Raw genomic sequence first — 24420 nt, 5'->3', positions numbered from 1 at the left:
AATCAGAGTGGCGCAGCGGAAGCGTGGTGGGCCCATAACCCACAGGTCACAGGATCGAAACCTGTCTCTGATAAATTCCATTTTTTTCTTTTTCTCTAACAGGTCTTTAATCCGACGGTCAAATTCAAACTAGATTCCAACGGCATAGATTAAACCCTAGTTCTTGAGGTGAGGAATGTCGCTGGGCGTCGTCCTCGGCGCTCCGCCCAGCACGACGCGAGCTCCAGGTACGATAGTTTGCTCCAGGAGCTTTAGATCGAAGACGCTAGCGTCTTCCGGCCGCTCGTTTGGAGATTGGGAGGACGGTCCTCGCGGGATAATCTGGGATTGCCAGCAGATCGCGCAGGCGGTGGGCGGGATTTTAGCGAAGCAGGGATCGCCTGGCAGCATTTGCACAGACACTAGGGGAATCCACCGGGGTGACTGGTTTCTAGCGCTCGTAGGTCGAAATTTCGATGGGAACAGCTTCCTTGCGCAAGCCCTGGCCGCCGGGTGTGCTGGAGCGATTGGCCGATCGATGCCGAGAGACTGGCCCGTGGGATTCGTGGAGGTGTCGGATTCTCTGGCAGCTTTGCACAAGCTGGCGGTCGATGCAAGGAACAGATATAGAGGTCATGTAGTGGGAATTACTGGGAGTTGTGGGAAGACAACCACGAAGGCTATGGTCGCACTGGCTCTGGAATCTCTCGGGCACATACACCAGACACAGGGGAGTGAGAACAATCATATTGGCGTTCCTTTGACACTACTAGCGCTGCCATCTTTTTCTCCGGCGTGCGTTATAGAGATGGGAATGAACCACCTGGGAGAGATTTTGGAGCTGTCCAGGATTTGCAAGCCGTCGGTGAGGGTGGTTTTAAACGTCGGTCCTGCTCATATGGAGAACCTTGGCAGTTTAGAACAAGTGGCCTTGGCCAAGGGAGAGCTTTTCAGGGATTCTGGACGCGGAGACGTATGCATTCTTAATGCGGATGATCCTTTAGTGATGGCTATGCCTGTCTCACCAGATGCAATGATTGTAAGTTTTTCTTTTCTTTTCTCCGCTTGTGTTCTTAACTGTTAAAACATTTTCTAGAGATTCTTTGGACGCTCGGAAGTAAGTGACTTGCGTTTGCTAAACGGAGAAGTCACCAGTGGTGGTCAGGGTGTCAAATTTACTTTGCAACAACAAGGTGTTCCAGGTTCCGAGACAACGTTTTTGTCATGCCCGGGAATCCATCTGGCTTCAAATGCTTGCGCAGCAGCGTGTGTTGCGACCAGTCTGGGGGTTCCACTGAAGGCAGCATCAGAATCGATTTCCAAGTTTTCACCGGTTGGGATGAGGTCGAGGTTGGAAGCTATTTGTTCCGACATCCAGCTGATCAATGACGCATACAATGCGAATCCCATGAGTATGACAGTCGCTTTGGAGATTCTGGCCAGTGTCGAATGCAAAGGCAGGAAAGTTGTGGCCCTGGGTGATATGCTCGAATTGGGAGATTTCACCAGGGGCGCTCACATGAAGGCCATTAAGTGCTGTCAAGAGCTCCATGTGGATGTTATTGGTACAGCAGGGCCTGCATTTTCTGACGCGCTTAATGGTCTAGAACTGGAAAAGTGCGAGGTGGTGAAATGTGAAAACTCCGCTGCTCTTGCCGAGGAACTTACTGCCAGGATCACGCCCGGTGACGTTGTGCTCGTGAAGGGAAGCAGAGGAATGAGAATGGAACTTGTGGTTGACGCCATAAAACGCAAGTTCTTACAGCAAGTCTGCTGCTCAGCTGCCAAGGACTTAAAGTAATCTTCTGGACAGGGAATTACATTTGTTAAATTCAGGTACAAATTATACCGATTTCTTTTTTTTTTTTCCTAGCTGCTGCTTACGTCCGCTTAGCAGGAATAATTTCCTATATACTTATCAGTAGCCTGATCCACGTTCCTTGAGGATATTCACACCCATATACCTGCAGACGAGTTACTAGAGATTCAGTCGGATGCAACTGGAAAGGGAGCTTACTTGCCTTCCCATCATCATGACAGTAGCTTGCGGGTTGGTTCCTGGAGATGACAGAAACGTCGATCCATCTACGACTCGGAGGTTATTCACACCGATGACCCGATGGCTGTCGTCTACAACTCGTCCAACTTGACACCCGCCGTGGTAATGCCAAATCGTGTTCACAGTTGCTCTGCAAAAAGTTTCCATCGCGATCCTGTTTGACGTATCCAGCGGCAAAAGGTTTCCGAGCAGACTCACGAACTTGAGCATCGGTTCCGGTATTTCCTCGGGGTTCACGTACGTGAAAGATGTCATTGAGGACGAACCAATGACTCTTTGGATAAGCTGGATTCCTTGGACACACTTGTTTAAGTCTTGGGTATCGGAGAAGTAGTTGAACCGTACTGCGGGATTGTCGTGAGGGTCGGTGTTGCGAAGCTTGAGATAACCACTGGAGACTGGGCCATCTACCTTCTCCATCAGAACTCCAGTACGCGGGAGGTAGGAAGACATCTCTTGTAGCTGATTCTGAACAGCCTGTATGAAACTCGGTGTTCGCAGTGGCGGAGGAACGCTGCTGATCATCGTGATACCAAGAGCCGGCGAAGCAGACTCGATGAAGCTGCCAAAGCTCGTGATGCCAACGACTTCCACCAGCGATACCTCGAGCGGTTTCGGTGAAGGTACAAAGATTGCGTTCATAGGATTGTCTGCCATTCCCTGACCAACATTTGGTGCGTTCATGATTACTGGTATTTGGAACGCCTTTAGGTGCTCCTCTGGACCAATTCCACTCAGCATCAGCAATTGTGGACTCCCCAGTGCTCCAGCAGATAGTATGACCTCGCTGCGTGGATTTGAATTGAGAACTGCGCGGTGCTCCATACCAGACGTATCTGTGTACACGACACCGTATGCTCTTGGACGTTCGCTATCAGCTGAAAGTCTCAATGTCAGTGAACTGTCTGGTAAAAACACAGATGAGACTTCGTACCGGTAAATAGTATTTTGTTTGTTGTTGCATGCAGCATTACTTTGATGCTGCTCGGATTTGCGTATTTGAGTAGATCTGCGGCCGTATGGCGATGTCCATTGCTATCGAAGATCGATCCTCCGGTCTTGGTACCAATCAAGTGATCGTACGTGACTCCATTGTCTGGAAGTATTCCAACCTCTAACAAACCTCTTCTGACCGCAGATTGCCACTGCTTTAGTTCCGGAGCAAAAGCGACCACGTTTTCCACCCAGGAGTAAGATTCGTCGACAAGTTTTTCGTCCCATCCGGCCTTTTGGATAAATTCCTGGCTTGCACGGGTGTAGAACCCCGCATTTAAGCAGGTCCCTCCACCGAGAACCCGGGGCCGTCTGTTGATGACTCCATCCTCCGAGATGAAGGCTTGCGCCGGGGAAGTTGCATTGGTCCAGACCAGATTGTGGACAAACATCTCTATTCTCTCGATGTCTGGATTGCCGTAAGGCACTCCACCACGTTCCAGTAGCAGGACTTTGAACTTTTCGGACAGCGTAGCAGCCAAGGGGCAACCGGCAGTGCCACCGCCGACGACAATGTAGTCGTACTCCTCATTGGACGAGGCCGAGGAAGAGGCCTCTTGCAAGAACGTGAACTTCCCTGTATAGTGGTAAGAAAAACACTTTGATTCTCTTCAACTCTGAACTTCGTCGGACTTGAATCCAACAGGAGAGCAATACCTGGCTGTGCACCAACAACAGCTGACAACAGCAACAAAACGGAGACGATTGCTAGCAGCTCATTCTCCATTGCTTCAGGAGCCTAAGACAGAAACGACTTCGACAGAAAGCAAGAAAAGAAATCGCTACCTGCGCAAGAGAGAGAGGAACACGAGGTTCCCGCTTCTCCAACACCTCCAACGCCAGCACAGATATCGAGGTAGCAAGAGTTTCCTTGAAAGACTGTGTGACACAGTGAGGCCTATGCAGGAACTGTGGTGGAGGTCACGATCTGGATTCCCCGCTTCACATTCAAGGCGCGAGTCGGCGCTTTTGGAAAATCTCAGCCAAGGCTCCTAATTCGCTCCACAAGCTTTTGCAAAGCTTCAGCATGGAGTGATTGCAAAAGCAGCCGTAAAGAAGCAGGACGTGATGGGTGGTCGCGCTTGCATCTGTAAGAAAGTTTTATGGTATAGAAAAGGAGAGCAAGACACGAAACGAAGGTAAAAATACTCTCACCATTGTTGTTACTCTGTTAACGTATTGTGGTTTTATGGCGTCTTGTACCAGGCAGCAGCGATTTCACATTTACTTTTATAGACCTGTGACTGACTGATTGAAGACCGTCAGCTCCAATGAAGGCATTCAGACACTCAAGAACGTACGTAATGGAAAACTTTTTCTCGTCACGACTCGCGAGTTCGCAGGTTCGAATCGCTTTCCCTGAACTATAGCCATGGCAAGGGTCTAGAGGGCTTTTTCATCTTCGCACCAGGTATGGCTAGATGTCTTGCTACTCAATTTTGAGCTTGCTCGTGTTTCTTTAATCTTTCTGATTTCTCAAAAGTGTTCTTATTGATTTGTGCAGGTCCAAAACGGTTTTCTCCGCAATGCAGCAAGGCTTCATGACCATGCCGACGACGGACCTCTGTGACAAGTACTATGAGGAGATAATCACCGGTGGTACAGTCCGCGTCTTGGCGCCAGCTTTCCAAGTGTACGGGAAGCGTCGTTCCTTCTCGGGTCCGGTGACAACTCTTAAGGTTTTCGAGGACAACTCGCTGGTTCGTGCGGCTCTGGAGCAGCAGGGTGATGGAAAGGTGCTGGTCGTGGACGGAGGTGGCAGCCTGAGGTGCGCGCTGCTGGGAGGAAACCTGGCAGCGATGGCTTCGACCAATGGCTGGGCAGGAATTCTAGTGAACGGATGCGTCCGAGACGTGGAAGAGATCAACGCGGTGGAAGTGGGAGTGAGAGCGCTGGCTCCGCATCCACTCAAGAGCTTCAAACGAGGACAGGGCGAGAAGGACGTGGCTGTGGTCTTTGGTGGCGTGAGGATCTTACCAGGAGAGTGGTGCTACTCGGACATCGATGGAATTCTCATTGCCAACAAAAAGCTTTGATCGCTCCAACAAGCTCGAAGTTGCGACGCTCGTGTTATGGAGCACCAATAAGGAAGTAAAAACAAAACAAGGTACCCGCGTTTTCGATCAGCTGGACTTGACTTGTTTCTTTAGCTTGTAGCGGATGAGCCTGGCGATCTTGTAGAACCAAAAGACGCTAACGATTTGAATCCCGGAAGCTCCCAACTGCGAGGTGATTTCTTTCATTTTTCGAGCTATTTGTGAGAACTCACCTTGACAGTCAGTGGATTGTTGGCTCTCAAGGTGATGAAAGTGAGGTACGGTCCGAAGCCCATCCTAGCGATGGTGAAAGTGATCGCAAATGAGAGCTGCAATGCAGTGGCAAAGAGTGAAAGAGAGATTAAAAAAAAAAGCGAGGAGAGATCCATGGCCAAGAACTTGCGTCGTTCCACAAGTTGAGTGGTCGATCTTTGACGCCCAGCTCCTTGAGAATCTCCCGTGCATGCATGCATGGATTGGACATCTCCATGAGCCACAGGCAGCCCACAAGCTCAGTTCCAGACTGGATGAAAGATCAACCAATTAAAAACGAATGAGTTTGCTCTTCCTCACCACTTTGTAGAGAAATCCATAGCACAGGCCCATGATGCTAACCAGATGATGAAGAGCGGTGGCGGCATCGAAAGGGACCTCGAGGAGACAGCAGAAGAAATCGTAGATGAAGTAGGCGAGGCTCACGGTGATTGCTCTGACCTGTGGACGAAGATCTCATGGATCGATCTCTTCTTGCAGGAGGGAGAAGTTCTATCGCTCACCTGCGCTGGGGAGGCGGGCGAGGCGAGGGGCTGGAAGGGGTGCCGCCAGTCGTGGAGCGAGAGCGTGCACAGCGCAAGCGCGACGAAGGCGTGGACGAGGGAGACAATGCGGTTGGAGAAATCGTGAGATCTGCTTGGGAAGAGGATGAAGCGCACTGCGGTAAAGAGCGAGCTCCACAGGGCCACCCCCACAGCCAATTCCATCGTCGTCCCCGTTATCGCAGTCGCCATCGCCACCGCTCGGAAAACCCTAAAACAGAGCCTTGGGAGATCTAATTAATTTTATTAAACTGGTTAGATTAACTCATAAAATTAAGTTTAAATACATTTTCAGTTTTAGTCAATTTTATATATTTTAAATAATTTTTAACTTTTAAATTCAATTTATTTGAAATTTAAAATTTTCATATCTTCAAAAAAAGTTTTTGTTGAGTAATTTCCATTGAGTTTAGCATGTGGTAGAGATGGTTAAGTCCCATGCTTCATGTTTATATATACCACTTTTAAAGATTATAACAAAAGCAAGTGTGATTCATCCTACTTAAAGTTTTGAAAACTCATTAAATAGCCCAGTTTAAATGTTATCCACAACACACTGCTGTGCTTCTTTATTGGGTTAAAAAACCTGATAGGCATAAAATAATTAATTTTAAAATATTAAGCATAATATAAATTAAAATAATAATTAAAGCAAGATAGAAGAACAAGTGTAAACAAATCAATGATTTATATATTATATTAAAAATGCTAGAAATGAAAAAAAAAATGCTGGAACTTGGACTTAGAGGTGCTTGAATATTAGAGGCCAAAATAGTCTTCAATCAAATATACAAATATTTAAAATTATAACGTAGATTGTCAACTTATACGTTTAGTGGAACTTGCTCCATTTGTACATTTTTTCCTCCTAAAAAGTTTCACTCAATTATGGTGCATGCCTGGAGCTTAGCATCAGGCAGCACAACAAATGCAATACTGAGCGGGGCAATCGTGATGGGCTGCTTGGAATCCACCGAGATTGGCTTCAGAACGGGGATGTTGCCATCTGGAGTCACGTCGAGGAGTTTGCCGTTAAGGTGTATGCGCTGGCTCTGGAGATCCGTCAGGGGAGCACTCAAGTGGTATTCAAGCCGGGGCGTTCGACTAGAGCCTTTGCTGCTCTTTGCAAAGCCCGAGAGTTTGAGCCTCACGCTGTAGACCGTGGAGTTGCTCATGTTGATGAGAAGAACGGCTAGTCCACCCTGGGGATGAATGGAAAACAAAGAAAACAAAGAAGAAATACAACTTTAGTGGTGGATCCAAAGGAGCTTTTCCAAATCTCTTTACCGAGTTTGATTTTGCACAGTGTGCATATGCGCGAAGATAAGTCTCGCTGACCACTGTCGCAGGCAAGACGTCATTGCCCATTACTTGTTTCCACAAAAGAGCACTGGCAAAACACCATAGACAAAAGGGAGACTCTTAGCAGCCCAGTTGACGAATGCAACAAAAAGAAAAACTATAAGTTAAACAGTGAAGAAAGAACTTAACGCACGAGAACACAAGACACACCTGTAGTAGTCCGGATTGGGATTGTAACTATTTGTCCGAAGCAGTGCGTAGTTTCCGCCTACGAGACTTTGACGACAGTAGACAGCAGTGCTGTGCGATGCAGCCATGCCAAGCTGGTCCAAATACCTGATTCCAAAAAACCACACATTGAACCACAGAGACAAAAAAAAAAAAAAACAAAACAAACAAGGAAAAACACCATCTTGATTCTTAATCTACCAAAAAAGCACAACCAGAAACACCAAGCTTCTATCTTCCAAAACCAGGAACGGGACCTTCAACCATCGAAACTCACAACAATAGAACTATCTTCACTCAATCAGAAAGAAAGGAAAAGACCGAAAGAAGAAACGCTAAAGAGAGGAATTTTACGTACCAAAAGCTAGACACGAACGCATCGTTGACAAGGTGCTGGCCGCTGTTGTATGCTCCTCCGGCCTCTCCAATCCAGGCTTGAGCCCAGGGACCATATCTCGAGACGGTGTCACGCATTTGCTTGAAAGCTCCGGCCTCTTGGCTGAGATATGTCGGGCTTAGAATCTTCTGGATGAGGTGGCGATCGACGCCAGCTCCAAGGTTGTAAATGTGCCTCGTCACTGCGTCCAGCACTCGCGGCCCTGTCGACTGCAAGAGCTGCTGATACCACGCCGCCACGAAGAATCCATCGGGAGCAACCACCATCGGCCTGTCGATCTGGTCGCCATATATCCCGTCGATGATCTCGCGAAGAGATTTCACGTCGGTGGCGTACTGACGAGAGTTGATCGTCGTGCCAACTCCATTGGCACTAAGTTCGTTGCCTGGAAATTCGAAACATGCAAACGTCAAATGGTTACCTTGACTGGGCATTTGCTGTAAGTGCAAAAGTTGTGAAGATCTTACCAAGCTCCCAAGCCGCGATGGCGATTTTACTGTCGTGGGTGAACTTGATGAAATCTTCGGCATTTGTCGAATCCCAGGATCCTGAGTAAACCCCTTTGGAAACGCGCTGGCGGCCATTGAGAGCATTCAATCCAAATGCCACAGAAGCTCTGGCACGAAGAAGAGGCGAATTTAAGGGAGGAGATGAAGGGAAAGTTTTGCTTACTAACTATACCCTGTCCTTTGGAACAGTGAGTTGAGCTCCAGCCAGCGCGACATGTTGAGGCAGCCCTCGGAGAATCCAAAGATGGAATTTTGCTGCTTGACGAAGTTGGAGCATGGCCGCTGCGCGCTCCTCCCGACTTTGTAGAACAATCGGTCCTGGAGCGATCCGCCCAGGCGCAATGTGAGTGGATAGAGAGCTGCGAGAAAAAACCAAAACTTTGGTGGCTGAGAGCTGGAATTCCCTGTACTCTTCACTCACCTTTGATGGCATTTTCCAGCAGTGGGTGCTTGAGATCCTACCAAACATGGAGAAATCTGATGAGCAAGGAAGAAATCGAGATAAAAGGAGGGATTTGGCGAGCAAACTTGCCATGGTGAGGAGCGAGGCATCCTTCCAGCTGCAAGTCCCATAATCGCATTTCTCCGCGGGCCACCAATCGAGCGTGGCGCACAGAAATCCCTCTGACACCCGCCAGATTGTGTTGCTCGTGTTGATCTCCACCGCCGCCGCCTTCGCCACGATCTTCTCCGCCAGAAACTTGGATCTGCCCGGGACTGCCGCTGCTGCTGCTGCGCTGCCACATTCGTGAATCCAGCCCAGGAGAAAGATCCAGCAGCTCAAGAACAGCAACGCTCTGCCCATCTCTCCCCAAAGGAAAAAAAGAGGAAGACGGATCCTCTGTTTTCGCTGCGTCGAATCGCAATCGGCGCGACGAAATTGCGCAATTTCAGCACAAGCCCATCATTTCCAGGATCGCTTTGGAATGTGGGCAGCCGCCTGATCGATCGCTTCTTGCTTGTTTCCCAGAGATTCTCGATTGGGAAGACACCGAAAACGCTAGATAGATAGAGGGAAAAAAGAATTCGCTCCCTTTTCCTTTTCTTCTTCTTCTTTAGTGCGTTTTAGTGGGGGCGACTGTCGCACGTACTGTCATTTCTTCACGGACCAAAGAAAACGAAAGATCAAAGAGACAAAGGGGAGAGAGAGAGAGAGAGAGAGAGGAGCTGCTTTTTCTGATCAGTCCGGTACCAAATTCCTTTCGATCCGACACTCCAACAGCAGCGCCAACGAGGAAGAGCTTCAAAGGATGGACGATTCAAATGGATCTCCATCCGCCCAATTCATTGATCAGAGAGAATGGAAGTGCTATCCGCCGGCTATGGCGTAAGAGAGAGATGTCATGTCAAGGTGGGCTGGACAGCGCTGGATGGATTGGAATTTGGATCGCTTATCTTAGCCCTAATGGCTGGAGCTGAGCCGCGCTGATTAAACACTGCCAAACCAGTGTAAAGTGAAAGTATTTGAATTTGATTCGCTGGGAATCTTTCAAACTTTGGCCCGCGAAAAACGACGTGTTAAAGTTTTCTTATTTGGATCCTTTTGTCGTGGCTCTGTCGTCCATACACTCGCAGTGTTTAAAACTAAACTATGTGCTTGGGAATACTTTTCCATGAAGTAGCTGTGTTGCTAGAAATGGTTTCTCGAGCAGCTTTCTAGCTCGAGGATTCCAGGAGCTCAATGTGCTCGCTGATAACTCTTGGACAGGAATCACAGTTCACTAGCTCAATCCTGTTGCTATTGGGAATGTAACGAAGAGTATAATCTCCTCCTGCATCAAGTTTTGGAGCTCAGTGAAATCCAAAATGAGAGAAAGAGATCTCTGTGGTTACCATCGTTTACGCTGCCATAGAGCCAGCAGAGGACTCTATCCGCAAATGCCAGGCACACACCTCCCTGTCACAACCATTGCTGACTTGAATCGCTGAAAACGTAGATGCCTTACCTCCCAGTAATGCTTTTGTTTCATCTTACGTGCAATTTCTTGAGTGAGCATCATGTCAGAGCGCAAAAGCCTACCATTGTCGTCCCTGTTTTTCATGACCAGATCAAGATATTCATTTCTCTGCCCGAAAAGGAGGGAAAGAAACAACATTACCTGAAGCCGCATACAATTCGTGGAACTCCAACCAAAAACGATTGTATCTGCGATGGTAAGCAAGTTAGGTAGAGAAAATTATATCTAAGAAAGTGACTCTCACCCAAAATTTCAAAAGCTTCTCTTTCTCGAATCTTTCAAAACTTCTCTTGTCCAACTGCAAGCGAGCATAACACCTAAACGTCGAAGAGAACATAAAAACAAGCACTCACCTCGCGACTGGTCTTTAACTCAGTGTATCGCTTCGTACCGTCGGAGCCAACGTCATAGCAGTCGATCTCGGCACCCATAATGATCCGATGGGGACCAAGTTTGGTTCTAACAACTGTACAAAACTCAACGTTCGCATCCACAGCGACAGGCGGCCCTGCGTCGCCCGACATCTCGTAGAGATCTCGTTGAGGATTTTCAGTCGCAACCTCCTCATACTTGTAGCCCCAATAACATCTGCAACAACCAGTTTTTCGTAAGTAAAAAGTGGAGGAAGAAGCGCTGTGATTACTGTCGTTGTTGAAGCTCAGTCTGGGGAGGTTCAGGAGTTTTACGACAATCCAAATACACTGTTCCAGAACGTTTGTGCACGCCCATCTCCCAGGCGTCGCGTCTACTATAGGTCGTCCCCAGTATCTTATTTAAGTTGTTCCGAAATGTCTGCGCCAACAAAACGGTGGGTGATGGTAATTTGTAGAGATTTGTGAAAACTTACAACAAAATGAATGTCTTTGAAAGAAGTCAATTTTGTTCGCACACACGCCAGCAAGTCGCCGAAAGCACTTGATTCCGAATCTGCAATGCTCGCGAATCAGAAAGAAACTCAACCACGCAAAATCACAGATCACCAACCATCATTCTTCTGAACAAAAGAGTCAAATCCCTCGTTTAAGTCGGCCTCAAAACTTGAGAGAACTCTCCTCCTGAATTTTCTCTGTCGACAAGGGGAAAAAAAAAGGAAAGAAAACTCAATTATTTAGAGAACCACTCGCAAAAGCACCGCACTCACCAGACACCTTTCGTCATAGTAAACGGTTCCATCCGGTGTTCGACTGTAACAGCAAATCTGATTTGGCTGCTCCAAAGAACCACCATGCAAGCCAAATTTCTCCACTGTTAATCAAGGCCTACGTAAGTGGAGAAAAAATGAACCACAAACCTGACGATTACCTCTTGAAAAGGGGGGCATGCAATGCGCAAGGTCTCGTCCAAGTGGCCAGGAGGGCCAAGCTTCAGGTCAGCAACGAGATCCTTCGACTTGAAACCGCCAGAGTAGAAGGATGAATTTCTTTCTCCACGAGGATTTCCTCGCCGGTACTCGTGATCATTCCTTTGGTCATTCCGGGGCTCGGGAAGGACTACACAAAAAATGTGTGTGACCAACAAAAATAAAAAGGGAGAAGAAGAACAATCGCTCTTACTTGGTATGGGAAGCTGGCTCTGCGGAGTAGTGCGCATATAATCTTCGTTATCGGGGCCGAAAAGATCATCCTGAATCTCCACCGGATCATCGCCATCGCCTTGATTCTCCTCACCGCTGCTGCTCCCTTCCTCGTTGCCACTGCTGCTGCTCCTCTCCTCGTCACTGCCGTGATTCTGCTGCGATCCAGCGCCTTCTTCCTCCTCCGGAAGCTCGAAATCCTCCGATCCATCCTCTTCCTCCCCTTCTTGGACGTTGTCGTCTCCCCAGTCCGCCATTCACTGTGGCCTAGGGCCAATCCAAGAACCCTAGCTAATTCCTCATGATGCTACTGAGCATCACATAAGTGGAGCTTTCCCAGGATTCGAACTCGGCCACTCTCATCGCCGCCATGGCCCCTCTCTCCACATCGTTGTGGCTCTTGCAAGAGCTGAGGAGAATCGTCCAGGCCAGGCCGTCCGCCTCGAATGGCATCGAATCGATCAGCTCCTCCGCGGCTTCCAGCTTCCCGGCGCGGCCCAGCAGATCGATCAGGCACATGAAATGGCTGGAGCTGACCGCGATGCCGTAATCCCCAGCCATGATCAAAAAATGCGCGTAGCCCTCACAGAGAGATCCGCCATGGCTGCATGCAAAGAGAATGCTGTTGAAAACGGCGAAATCCGGCCCGATCCCCTCGCATTCCAACCGGCGGAGCATCGCGATCGCCGCATCGGTGTGGCCATTGCGTGCCAGCGCCGCGATGATCGAATTCCAAGCGCCTGGATCGCGCGGCTCCTCCATCTGGTGGAAGATTTCCAAGGATTTCTCGCAGCTGCCGCACCGGCCATACAGGATCACCAGCGCCGTGCCGATCATCGCGTCCGGCTCGAGATCCCGCAGCCCAGCGATGAGCGCGTGCGCAATATTTTCCTGGCTTCCATCGCAGGCGCTCAAGATGCTCGCAAGCGTGATCCTGTTTGGCGCAACGCCATCGAGATCCATCTGCCGGAAGAGCGCGAACGATTCTTGCGGACGATCCCTCTCGACACACGCCGCGATCATCGTGTTCCAGGAAACCACATCTCTCTCGGGGAGAGACCAAAATGCCGCACGGGCGCTCTCCCACTGCCCTAAACGCGCATAGCCAGACACAAGGCCATTTCCAGATGCAAGGTCTCTAGCTGGCATATGCTCATACACAGCCATGGTATCTTCCAGATGCCCATTATCGGCATATGCGGTAAGCATCGCGTTCCATGACACAATGTTGCGCTCGGGCATCGAACCAAAGACCTCCTTTGCACGGTCCACACACTGGCACCTCCCGTACATGGCCACGAGCGCCGTACCAACAAAGACGCTGGAATCCCAGCCATTGAATCGCACCTCGTCGTGGATCTCCTCGCCCAAGGAGCGATCGCAGGCGTCCAATACGCTCACGCAGGTAAAAGCGTCGGGTTCAAATCCCTCGACGCACATTTCCGCAAAGAGCTTTACTGTCATAGCAGAATACCCATTTTGGGCATATGCCGCGAGCATGGCATTCCAAGACAAGAGATTTCTATGCGGCATTTTTGCTAAACATTTTCCTGCGAGTTCCACACTGTTATTTTGGCCATATCCAGAGATGATTGCATTCCAGGAGACGGCATTGCGCTTCTCCATTCGATCAAACATCGTCTTTAGCATAGGCAAGCTTCCTGAATCGGCATATGCCGCAAGTATCGTGTTCCAAGAAACAGTATCTTTCTCGGGCATCTTCTCGGCCAGCGCAAACGCGTCTTCCAAACATCCGTTTTGTGCTAGCGCCGCAATCATCGAGTTCCAAGAGTAAAGGTCTCTCTGCGGCATCTTTTCAAAGAGAAATTTCGACTCCAGAATATGCCCATTTTGGGCATATGCCGTGAGAACGATGTTCCACGAGAAGCGATTCTTGTTCCGTATGCGCTCGAAAGCGAGAAACGCCTCCGCCGTATTCCCGCACTTGCCGTACATCTGGACGAGATGGTTGCCCAAAAACGTGTGCGCATCCAAATTGGCAGCAGCGATCTTGTGGTGGAGCTCGCGGAGGCTGGCTAGTCCGGTGCACTGGCGCAAGAGAGCGGCGCACTTTGGAAAATCCAAGCTTAAATCAGTGGCATAAGCACGCATCAAACACCACAACCCAGAGAAGAAAAATATATCTCAAGCATTGAGGATTGTTTCTTCTCCTCGTTCTCAGTTCCACAAAAATGTGCCAGCAAACGCAGGAAGAGGCGACGATTTCTCAAGAAAATGGAGCTGGGGGTTAGAAAATGTTGTGGCCCTTATTTCTGTCGCTGGCTGAAAATTTGTGGGTCTGCCGAGAGGGGCCAAGCATTTAGACCGCCTTGAGGTTTCTCCATCTTGAATCGCGAGCTTCTTGAACGCTGTATTGGATCGGTTGAGGCTGCTCGCTACGCGGTCGAGCAGAAGAGGCGAGGCGATCGAGCGTGATCGATCCATCTAGATCCCGTTTGCAACGAGCGGGATAATCTCGTCCAGTACTTGTTTAACTACATGGTATGATATTTTTTTATTGGAACCCGGTTGCTGAGATGATGGCTATCAGGTAAGTGTAGAGGTAAACCGTTGTACAAGACCCGGGTTCGATGCCGAAGGGTCCACTCAACAAGGACTTTTATGCAAAATTCTCGCTTTTTATATAGCCCTCGCTAGCTCAGTAAAACAACTTAGACCAGTCAGTTAGAACCTCGGTTTCTCAAAGCATTCGTTTCCGGTTCGATTCTTGCCAATACTAACTTAAAATAGAATAAAGAATAAAGGAAACAATAAGTTTTTACAAAGTAGAATAATTCAATTTAAATTCGGGAAGGAAATGCCTGCTTTGGGTGGTCGCTCACACCATTGAAGTTGGACGCGCTCGGTTGCCCATTATCATCCTCGATTCAACTTGGATATCTGAGATACGGTGCACAAGTTCGATTCTGTGCGACTGCACAGAAAAATAAAATACAGCGTCGGCACACTCCCTTCTCAGGAATTATCCTGATCAGGTCGTGAGGGTCTCATCTCAGCCTACCCTTTCAGAAGAAAGACTCTTTTCAGGGCAAGCACCCCTGGTGCCAGATTTCATCAGTTTCAAGAGCTTAAGCTTGCAAACCAAATTACCAAACAAGTAGTAGCAAACAGAAGAATGCTTACTGAAAAAACAGAGAGTAGCAGCCGAGAACCACACACTCGGAAGATGATTCACTCCACTCGTAAAGTAGAGATTTTCGAGTGAGTGATCACACCGAGGTATGTTCGTTTGTATGGCCACACGCTACAGGTTTCGTTGGATTGCCAAAACGTGGAGTTTTGGGACTGATGAGATTCACACCAGCAGAAGATCCCAAAGCTCCTGTGGCTGTGGAGATTGCTCTGCGAGTTTCTATTGCAACCCAGGCCATAACTCTGACGATCCATTACCACGATGATCGATTCCTTCAGTCCTTCTAACTCCACAACCCATAAGGGGGCTTTGCCAAGGACGAAACGCCGAGCAGCACGAATGCGGGGGATAATCTCGTCTGGTGGGCGATCTAACAAAAACGCCATGGATTTCGCAAAGACCCCTGTCACATGGTTCAAGTACATGGTATGATTTTTTTAATACTGGAACCCGGTTGCTGAGATGATGGCTATCAGGTAAGTGTAGAGGTAAACCGTTGTACAAGACCCGGGTTCGATCCCGAAGGGTCCACTCAACAAGGACTTTTATGCAAAATCTTGCTTTTAACTAGCCCTTGTTCTGGTTCGCTAGCTCACTAAAACAACTTAGACCAGCCGGTTAAGACCTCGGTTTCTCAAAGCATACGTTACGGGTTCGATTCTGGCCGATTACTTGTAATTTTTACAAAGCAGTCTTTACAAAGGTTTTCTCTTCTTCCATTCCTTGTTGAATGCCTTCAAGGCCTTCTTAAACGCTGGATTCTTTTGGAAATCCCTGTGGATGCCGAGCGCCTGTTGCAAGATGGGCGCGATGTCGTGTGACGTGCACAGCTGGTAGTCCCCCTTGCCCTTCTTCCGCTCCAAAACCTCCTCCAGCGCCTCGCCCAATGTTTTGCCCTCGCTAGTCTGCGTCTTGCTGAGTTTGTCCACCTCCTCTGGGGCAAAATAAGCCCGAGAGAGGAAAGATCGCGCTGCTGGATCGAAGGAAAGCCTCGCCTGCGCCTCCTCGCTCTCGAAGTTGAGGAGATCGTGTACTAAAATCCTACATCTGGTTTCGAGATCCATCAAGCTTCACCAACCCTAATTGTCCTCGTAAGCCAACGTAGACCTTTTTCCCGATTATAGAGTACCTTCATTTGTAGTTTAGCAAGTCAGGAAGAAATCGCGAGGCTTTCAGAAAAAACTCAGAGAAGCTCAAACATCCTTCGATCTGAAAGTGACATCACTGTTTCTCTGAGACGAGATACTACTGACCACGTCGTATGGAAGAACCATTTGGCAAAGCAATGTCTATCCGACTTTGCTCAGAATGGTATCATCGATCTCAAACTTGATATCCTTCTTGTCTCTCCCAATTTTGATGTACTCCTCGTACCTCTCCTTCAATGCTTCTGAGAGATTTATCGAGCTCGTCCACCCGAGCTTCTCCTTTGCTGCTCTTGGTTCCGCATAGAAATGCTATACATCAGCGCAAGCAACGAAAGAAAAATATGAGAACCAAAATAATCAAAGGTTGGGCATACCATGTTTCGGAAAGGAAATGCCTTCTTCGCATCGATTCCCAGAGCTTTGGCGTCGTAGTGGACGATCTTCGCTTCTTTCGCTGCAGCTCTAGCGCACAACCGGACGAGACCATCGAAAGTAACAGCGTGGTCGCTCACAGCATTGAAGATGGTAGCGTTGGACGCGCTCGGTTTCCCAATCGCCAGTGTTATCATGCTCGATAAGTCGGATACATGAGCAATGTTTGTCACTCGGATGCCCGGAGAAGGTATTGGGACGGGCTTGTCTCTAACAATTCCTGTCCAAGAAGTTTTCATGATCCCTTGAAACACGAACGGAAGGAGGAAAAACTTACTGTCGAAAAACCATTCCTCGCAGTCCTTGTTGTTCCCGGAGCCAGTCATGTACTGGGGTCTAAACGAGGAGCAAAACTTGAAAGCCAATTTTGAAATGTAGTCCTCCACACCGACGTGGCCTGCGTCCGCTTTCACAGGATCCTGTTTGCAGCAATTCGCTTGAGCTGAGAAGCGAGAAAGAAAAGAGAGAAAGTGGAGGTTTCTTACCCCTTCGAGGTGCGGAGGCTCGTCACTAGTTTTGTAGATTCCTGCGCTGCTGATGAACAAGAATTGCTCCACACCTTGAGATTTCGCCCAGTCCACAACAGGCCTGCAAAAAAACCAGCCAACTTCATTCTCTAAGACGAGAACGATGATCACATACTTCACAGCATCCAAATCTTTTCCATTGTTGTCCAAAACGGCATGGAATGATTTGCCACCCACGGCTGCTCCAACGTCTTTCGGATCGCCCCACACAGTTGATACTCCAAGATCTCGCAGTTCCTGCAAAGAAAAAACGGAAGAGGAAGCACGAATATACAGAAGACATGGTCAAGAACATACCGAGAACCGCGAGAATGGTGGCTTCTTCATCTTATCCGAGCTCTCCTCACCGACAGTCATGACAGTAACTTCGTGGCCAGCAGCGACGAGATCTTTGGCAAGCCAGAAGCCAATCACGGCGTGTCCACCGGAATTGGTGTTGACAATCAGTACCTTGCGATTCGACACCTCGTTAGCGGCTGCCGCCATCGCCACCGTCTTCGCTGCTCTCCATCTTCTCGAGCTCTTCTTCACGGCCATGGCAATGCTGCTGCTTGTGCCGAGAGAATGGAGCGAAGAAGTGGAAGGAGATTGCAAGGAGAAGGACGATGCAATGTAGCCGGGCGTTAGCTTTGAAATCTCCAGTGATGCTTGCCGGGGCGTGGAGACCGGGAATTGGAGAGAGAGCGCCATCGCCGCTCACATGCACCTTAGCCAAGATGGAAGGGAAAAATAAAATGAGGAGATTTTGGAATTTCTTTACCTGATAAGTAAGCAATTGCTCGATCAATCCATCTGATGGAAGCTGTGCTACCACAGAATCGATGGATGATCCCCCAAGAAGAAGGATCACTTCTGCCAAGTGCCGCATTGCAGTCGTCTTCTTCCTCGTTCCAACATCATGAGATGGACTCATATTAGTACAAAACCTCCTTATAGACAAAGTTATAATATAGGTACTAATATCTTAACTTTAAACAGCTAAACTAAGCTCAAATTAAGCTACTAAGACCAAATCAAGATTAATAAGAACTCCCTACTCTCATAAAGTCTGATGAAATGCAAAATGCAATCTACCACTTAATTGTAAGCTCCTAAATTGTAAACTCAATCATCATGTGGTGTAATTCCCTTAGCCAATCAACAGAGTTGGACTTGAGACTGCTCCGATACCAAATGTAAGCTCCTGAATTTAAACTGGAGGTTACCCAGCCCAGTACTATTCAAACCCAAGGATGCTTAACCCTAAATATCCCAAGACCCTTAACCATTTGGAAAGGGGGTGCACTCTTGTTCATGGGCTTTTTCCTTATATATTTGAACTCCATTGGATCGTCTTTTAAGTCGTTCCCTTTGGTTACTTACACTAATATAAAAAAAGCACAAGAGTCACCTTTCTAGAAAAGTGTTACAACCACTTTTTTGCATCAACTTTAGACTCTATCCAATTTAATTGTTTTAGCCCTTAAGAACTCAACATCCCTTTCAAGCCACATCATACAAACTACATACTAAAATTTAAATTAATTAAAGTCAACTCCATCCCTTTCAATAGTTTGTATTGGCTTATAGAAAAGAAATGGTTTTCGAACAAAATGATCAATGTGGTGTTATCCTATAATAATCACTATAGGATAAAGGGTAAAAACCACGTGTGCTACATTTGGTATTAGAGGATACGTCTTAGCGAGTACTATCCAATAAAATTGAGCAACTAGTCTCTGTAAGTAACCAAAGGGAATGAACAACTTAAGAGACGATCTATAGGGGTTCAAATATAAAGGGAAAGGGCCTATGAATAAAAGTGCACCCCCTTTTCCAATCAATTAAGGGTCTTGGGATAATTAGGGTTAAGCGTCTTTGGGTTTGAATAGTATTGGGTTGGGTGACTTCCCGAGAAGTCCAAATTCAAGAGCTTGGGTCTCAGGTCTAACTTTGTTGGTTGGATAAGTGAATCGCACCATAAGTTGACGGAACCTAGACCCTCTATGTGCCATGTGTCATATGCCACGTGTCCATAAGAGAATGGTGTGGAACCCAAGGTTTAGGACCTTGGGCCACTAAACAAAGGAACAGTGCTAAACCCCCAAACATGATGCCAAGAAGTGATGAAACCAAACCACGGAGCAACTCCCGAGCATACAGCCCAAGGAGTGAAGGGACAGGAGCTTGGAGCGACTTGGAATAGTCATAGAGTATCCAACATCCCAATGCCAGGACTAGCACGTAAAACGGAGCTAAATGGATTTTGGCGCTATTTCAGCATACTGGTGGTGTAACGCGAGAACATGGGTACTCCACCAGCTAGCATGGTGTGGAGTTTGGGCTTAGACCCAAGCCAAATGCAAAACAAGGATAGGCATGCAAGCAAGAGCTAGACTATGCCTCAGGTTGGTCAGCCATGCCCAACCTACCCACTACTATACATTTAAAACCCCTCATATCCCCCCCCCCCCCCCCCCCCCCCCCGAGGAACACACACTTTGAGCTTTCACCCCAAGCCTCCCTTAGTATTAGGAGTTAGTCTCTAGGACAAACTCAAAACTTACTAAATATGGAACATTTTTAGATTGCGAATTTGGACATGGGACAAACACTATTGTGTTCAAGACAATTTTTACATTTCGTAGATATGCCAAATGAGCAAATCTGGACACTTTCTATAAATAGTAATTGGGATTAAAATGAGACTAACACAAAGGGCATAATAGCGAGGGTGTTTGGCAAACACGGTAAATTATCATCCAGCAATATTGAGGGATTAATCTCAATATGCGAGGGTTCTTATCAAGCCAGTGCAAAACAAAGCAAAAGAGAACTAAGAGCTAGGCCGAGTATGCTCAACTAGAAACACATAGAAGTTTCTACTTTATGTCCATTTGACTAAGTACAGGTGCTAAGCCCAGTAAACTAACACTTGAACAAGAGGGGATGATAAAGGGAACCAGCAATATAGACCTCCTGCCATCATGGTAGTAAGAAAAAGTGTCCATAAGGATTGGCCGACAGGTAACTTTCGATACTCAAAGTCATATTTGCGACAACAAAGCAAATAATAAGTGAATTTTTAGAAAAGGGACACAAAAGGACTAATAACTAACACGTGGAAGTGTTGAGATGGATATAAGATGGACTCGAGATAGACCCGAGATAGAGTCCGAGATGGAGCCAAGATGGAGCCAAAATGGACTCAAGATGGACCCAAGATGGAGTCCAAGATGGAGTTCAAGGTAGATCCGAGATAGAGTCTAAGATGCATTTAAAATGGAGTCCGAGATAGAGTTTGAGATGGACCTGAGATGGAGTTTGAAATGGACTTGAGATGGAGTCCGAGATGGAGTCTGAGATAGACCTGAGATGGACTTGAGATGGAGTCTAAGATAGAGTCCAAGATAAACCCATAGATGGAGTCCGAGATGGATCCAAGATGGAGTTTGAGATGGACCCCAAATGAGACCGAGATGAGACCGAGACCAAGACCGAGACCAAGACCAAGTCCAAGTTCGAGACCCAGATTGAGTCCAAGTCCGAGTTTGAGTCTGAATACTAATATAAGTTGTTGGCTATTGGGGCGGGGGACTGCAAGGGGTTCCAAAAGTATAGTAAAAAGAGTGTGGGGATTGGACTCCAATAGAACCAATTTAGCTAGGAAACTCTAGTGTGACTTAGGAGGGCTATGCCCACATGTTGGGTGATGATATATCCACCGAGGAGTCTAAGACTAAAGTGAATACATACCAACAAACAGGGTAACTTAGTGAAATGTTCAAAAGTTGGCTTTAGTTCCCCTAAAAGATCGAAAAGTCGATACTCTCAGTCTAAGTGTGGGTAGCACTACCTACTTGGATATTTAGTGTGGCTCAATAGAACCTCACTCTAGTCCCATGGCCAGGACACTCAAAAGCAGAAGGTGGGGAGAGTACCCATAAGTCTCACATAGGGCCATAGTGTTTCAACTGTCATCCCAAAGTCCCAAACTGTGGAAAAGAAGAAGAGTAGTTTTATGGAAGGATACGGTCACATAATAAAGAAGTCCCAGAGGATTGTGGGACTTAGTGGTCAAGCCTTTGGGCCTTGACCTAGTGGCAGTATTGGTAAGCATGATCATGGATGAAGAGGGATTTGGTAGAGATGGAAGAAGGGACATTGGGGAAGGGTGTTCCTTATATGTTATGGCATCCTAAGGGTGCTAAGGTGTGATCAAAGGATGACCACTCATGGATAAATGGTTTAATTTTTTAAAGATAGAATTGTGATATAGGTGATTTTGGACTACTAATGTGACAAGCATGAATGGGTATGGCCTTAGCATAATGGGTTAATATATTAGTAGTACCTTTGAATGTTAATCATGGGATTGAACACATGGGGCACTTGGACCAAATGCAAAGGTTAAGTGGTATAGATGCTCTTCATAGGGCTAGTATATCCCAAGTTAGGAAATAGGATTTATAGAGGTTGTAAGTGAGACTTCTCTAGTGTGGTTAAGTGATTAAAGTAAAATGGAAAATTTAGTCACTTACACCACCTTTAATATCAAGAGTTATAACTTGAAACTTATTAAATATGGAATGGTGCTAGATTTGGTCATGGGACAAACACTATTGTGTTCAAGACAATCTCTACATTCCATAAATATGCCAAATTAGCAAATTTAAACACTTTCCATAAATAGCAATTAAGACCGAATGGAACTAACATAAAGTGTATAATAGCAAGGGTGTTTGGCAAACACAGTAAGCTATTATCTAGGGATATTAAAGGACTAATCTTAATATGTGAGGGTTCTTATTACTAGCCAGTGCAAGACATAATGAAACAAAAACTCCTTACTAGGCTAAATATGTTTAGCTAATAGTATGTAGGAATTTCATCCTTATGCTCGTCTGGTCTAAATGAAATGCCTAGGTAACTCAAAGGGATTGATAAAGGGTTTAACAATATTAACTTCTTGTCATTGTGGCAATAAAGAAAAAATATCTGAAAGGATTAACCAACAAATAGTTTTTGATACCCACAGTCACATTCACAACACCCCACATCATCTTTTATGCCCACATCCACATTCACATTTTTTAGTGTGAGTCCACCACAACAAGCTATTTGTTAGAAGTTTATTTGGTTTACTTGACGATTGATGAGAGAAGGCTATCCTAGTTTCTATGCAGTTTGCACAACCCACTTGGATGCCTTGGGGCTTGCACTTGTTGCTAACTTGAATAGTTTCTGTGCAGTTTGCAGAACCCAAGGCTTGCACTTGTTGCTGACCAAAGGTGTACCAAAGATGACCAAAGAAAATCTCTCTATACCTGAAGCAACTGGCAAGGAGCAAGATCAAGAAACTGAGATCAACTAAGAATCCAAGAGGGAATTCGAAAGAACACCCACTGTGTTGAACTGCCAATCTTCAATTTATTGTTGCCCTAAAAGGCCCTTTAGAGGTTAATATTAATATGGCATTCTATGGACTTACGATTTCCAGAGCTAAGGTTGCTCCAGGTCTTAGTTAATTTATAGAGTGTGGCTGAATAAGATGTCCTTTTTTTATAATTGTCATTTTTTTTGCATCATAGATATTATTCTGCCTGAGATAAAAGATAGGATGATTGATTAATCAACTATAAAAATTTATTTTACTATTGTTTTAAGCAGCAGTTTATTTAAAATGAATGCCTATGCATAACTATAACATCAGTTCTTCAAGATGGCAGTTGCTTGGATTGCATATGCCCATGAGTGGCATCTGCTCAAATCGATTATAAGACATTATATTTGATATGCTCAAATATAACGGTTGAGCTTAGCACGCTCAACCGTTCTGATGAAATGAAATTGTTTGATCGGAGGCTTTAGGAATGGATTGCAGAATACTTGGAGCTCATCAAATCATGCAGGACCGCAACAATGGCGAGCAAGATTTTCATGGCATGGAAACACTTCTTCTCACTTTCAACCAGCCCGGCACCGCTGCAAGCCACGAGAATTCCGACAAACGTCGCAGCATCAGGCTTGTGGCCCTCGTCCTACAATCGGTGAAAAGTTCTAGAAACCATTTCCATCTTTCCTTGGCGACTGTATCCAGCCATGAGAGAGTTCTACACGGTGATGTCTCTACTGGCGATGGAGTCTTGCAAGAGTACGAGCTCGGCATCGCCCATGCTCCCGCATCGACCATAGAAATCCACGAGAGCTACGAGCAGAGCCAAGGATGATTGGATTCCACCTCTCCAGCAAATCTCGGCATGGAGTTTCTTCCCGGCCTTGAGCAACGCCAAGCTGCCGCAAGCTTTCAGGGCAATTGCGAGAGCTGGAGCGTCTGGAGCAAAGCCTCTATGTTTCATGTCCTCGAAGAGAGCTATGGCAAGCTCGGGCTCACCGTTGTGGACGTATCCAGACATGACAGACGTCCACGAGATTAGATCACATCGCGGCAAGGCATCCACGAGCATCGCCCATGCTTCCACACTTGGAGTAGACTTCGATCATAGCATTGGCCACGAACAAGCACATTTGGTGGTGTTTAGCTGCTCGAGAATGGATCGCCATAGCAGTCTCTAGAGCCACCACCTTGATCATAATCATCCCATGATCTTCTTCTTCCTTCTCGGTGATGCTCAAGCAAGAGCTCAAGACCGCCACGAAAGTGTGAGAGTTTGGAGTGTAGCAAGGATCCATTCGCTAGAAGATTTGCAGCCCAGCAGCGCCATCTCGATTGGGAGCGTGGCCGGCGAAGGCACTCGATCGAAAGCTCTCTGCGCGTCTTCCATGCTGCCAGATTTTGCGTAGGCGTCGATCAGGTTGGTGGCGACGAAGACGTCGTCCGCGCAGCCAAATCGCGAGGCTTCTCGGTGTAGTTATTTGCCCATCGCGGCAGTGGATTCCTCCTTCGATGCCAAGGCACAGCACGCCTTCAATGCCGCGAGGAAGTGAAGAGATCTGGAAGAGATCCAACGCGAGAGGCGATTGCCCATTCTCGGCAATTCCCGCGATGAGAGAATTCCACGACACCAGATCGCGCCGGCGCACCTGGATGCCTCGCCCATGCTCCCGCACTTGGCGTACATCCCCAGCACCGCATTCGCGATATCAGTGGATCGCATCCTCTCGGACGCTCCTGCCCATTTCCAGATCGCGATTTCTGGAGCATCAAAGCCCTAGTCGAATCTAGCGAATATTTTATAATGACCGTTGACCAAATGCATATTTTATTGTGACCATCCGAGCGGGGAAACAGAGGTGGGGCCGGCCAACCGCCGGAAACCCCAAGGTCCCGCACGGGCGATGGCCTTGCAAAGGCCTCCGAGCCTGCCATT

At 47.2% G+C, this 24420-nt stretch overlaps 7 protein-coding genes and 1 non-coding gene across 11 annotated transcripts; 3 read left to right on the top strand and 5 right to left on the bottom strand.

Annotated features, from left to right (window-relative positions):
* Position 1: 1 nt before the first annotated feature.
* Positions 2–73, top strand: TRNAM-CAU. The gene has a single exon. It is a non-coding gene; the product is annotated as a tRNA-Met (tRNA).
* Positions 74–155: 82 nt separating this feature from the next.
* LOC9635474 (UDP-N-acetylmuramoyl-tripeptide--D-alanyl-D-alanine ligase) lies at positions 156–1843 on the top strand. Its single transcript, XM_002991221.2, has 2 exons — positions 156–1018; positions 1076–1843. Exons 1-2 carry the CDS (start codon positions 176–178, stop codon positions 1778–1780), a joined length of 1548 nt encoding a protein of 515 aa, XP_002991267.1. The 5' UTR covers positions 156–175; the 3' UTR covers positions 1781–1843.
* Positions 1781–3939, bottom strand: LOC9635805 (protein HOTHEAD). Of its 2 annotated transcripts, XM_024665015.1 has the most exons (5): positions 3818–3939; positions 3689–3770; positions 2973–3608; positions 1997–2916; positions 1781–1943 (listed from the first exon to the last, which is right to left on the bottom strand). In XM_024665015.1, exons 2-5 carry the CDS (start codon positions 3756–3758, stop codon positions 1887–1889), a joined length of 1683 nt encoding a protein of 560 aa, XP_024520783.1. In that variant the 5' UTR covers positions 3759–3770; positions 3818–3939; the 3' UTR covers positions 1781–1886. The 2 variants fall into 2 exon arrangements, with proteins under 2 accessions (XP_024520783.1, XP_024520784.1); XM_024665016.1 differs by lacking the exon at positions 3818–3939 and having other exon boundaries at positions 2001–2916; positions 3689–3796.
* A 163-nt stretch (positions 3940–4102) lies between these two features.
* Positions 4103–5157, top strand: LOC9635473 (putative 4-hydroxy-4-methyl-2-oxoglutarate aldolase). Of its 2 annotated transcripts, XM_024665018.1 has the most exons (3): positions 4103–4170; positions 4238–4442; positions 4536–5157. In XM_024665018.1, exon 3 carries the CDS (start codon positions 4558–4560, stop codon positions 5065–5067), a length of 510 nt encoding a protein of 169 aa, XP_024520786.1. In that variant the 5' UTR covers positions 4103–4170; positions 4238–4442; positions 4536–4557; the 3' UTR covers positions 5068–5157. The 2 variants fall into 2 exon arrangements, with proteins under 2 accessions (XP_024520786.1, XP_002991266.2); XM_002991220.2 differs by lacking the exon at positions 4103–4170 and having other exon boundaries at positions 4228–4442.
* On the bottom strand, positions 5023–6103 carry LOC9635472 (transmembrane protein 136). The gene is made up of 5 exons (XM_024665017.1): positions 5844–6103; positions 5641–5781; positions 5471–5590; positions 5301–5396; positions 5023–5253 (listed from the first exon to the last, which is right to left on the bottom strand). Exons 1-5 carry the CDS (start codon positions 6072–6074, stop codon positions 5155–5157), a joined length of 687 nt encoding a protein of 228 aa, XP_024520785.1. The 5' UTR covers positions 6075–6103; the 3' UTR covers positions 5023–5154.
* A 556-nt stretch (positions 6104–6659) lies between these two features.
* On the bottom strand, positions 6660–9705 carry LOC9635471 (heparanase-like protein 3). The gene is made up of 8 exons (XM_024664994.1): positions 8851–9705; positions 8740–8776; positions 8491–8677; positions 8277–8425; positions 7771–8194; positions 7395–7520; positions 7170–7272; positions 6660–7084 (listed from the first exon to the last, which is right to left on the bottom strand). The coding sequence occupies exons 1-8, from the start codon at positions 9121–9123 to the stop codon at positions 6761–6763; spliced, it is 1623 nt and encodes a 540-aa protein (XP_024520762.1). The 5' UTR covers positions 9124–9705; the 3' UTR covers positions 6660–6760.
* A 122-nt stretch (positions 9706–9827) lies between these two features.
* LOC9635470 (decapping nuclease DXO homolog, chloroplastic) lies at positions 9828–14372 on the bottom strand. Of its 2 annotated transcripts, XM_002991187.2 has the most exons (12): positions 11830–12163; positions 11579–11766; positions 11418–11483; positions 11261–11342; positions 11124–11203; positions 10920–11068; positions 10630–10864; positions 10521–10574; positions 10418–10464; positions 10265–10349; positions 10152–10215; positions 9828–10090 (listed from the first exon to the last, which is right to left on the bottom strand). In XM_002991187.2, exons 1-12 carry the CDS (start codon positions 12104–12106, stop codon positions 9975–9977), a joined length of 1443 nt encoding a protein of 480 aa, XP_002991233.2. In that variant the 5' UTR covers positions 12107–12163; the 3' UTR covers positions 9828–9974. The 2 variants fall into 2 exon arrangements, 1 of the variants encoding a protein (XP_002991233.2); XR_002991070.1 differs by lacking the exons at positions 9828–10090; positions 10152–10215; positions 10265–10349; ... (4 more) ...; positions 11124–11203; positions 11261–11342 and having other exon boundaries at positions 11418–11521; positions 11830–14372.
* A 1801-nt stretch (positions 14373–16173) lies between these two features.
* Positions 16174–17805, bottom strand: LOC9635804 (chloroplast stem-loop binding protein of 41 kDa a, chloroplastic). The gene is made up of 6 exons (XM_002991185.2): positions 17408–17805; positions 17226–17347; positions 17069–17171; positions 16861–17002; positions 16526–16803; positions 16174–16460 (listed from the first exon to the last, which is right to left on the bottom strand). The coding sequence occupies exons 1-6, from the start codon at positions 17798–17800 to the stop codon at positions 16293–16295; spliced, it is 1206 nt and encodes a 401-aa protein (XP_002991231.1). The 5' UTR covers positions 17801–17805; the 3' UTR covers positions 16174–16292.
* Between the last annotated feature and the right edge of the window lie 6615 nt (positions 17806–24420).

This window comes from Selaginella moellendorffii, unplaced genomic scaffold (genome assembly GCF_000143415.4).
Source record: "Selaginella moellendorffii unplaced genomic scaffold, v1.0 SELMOscaffold_117, whole genome shotgun sequence".
Taxonomy (NCBI): domain Eukaryota; kingdom Viridiplantae; phylum Streptophyta; class Lycopodiopsida; order Selaginellales; family Selaginellaceae; genus Selaginella; species Selaginella moellendorffii.
The sequence above is the reverse complement of the archived record's forward strand: the minus strand, read 5'-3'. Positions and strand labels throughout refer to the sequence as shown.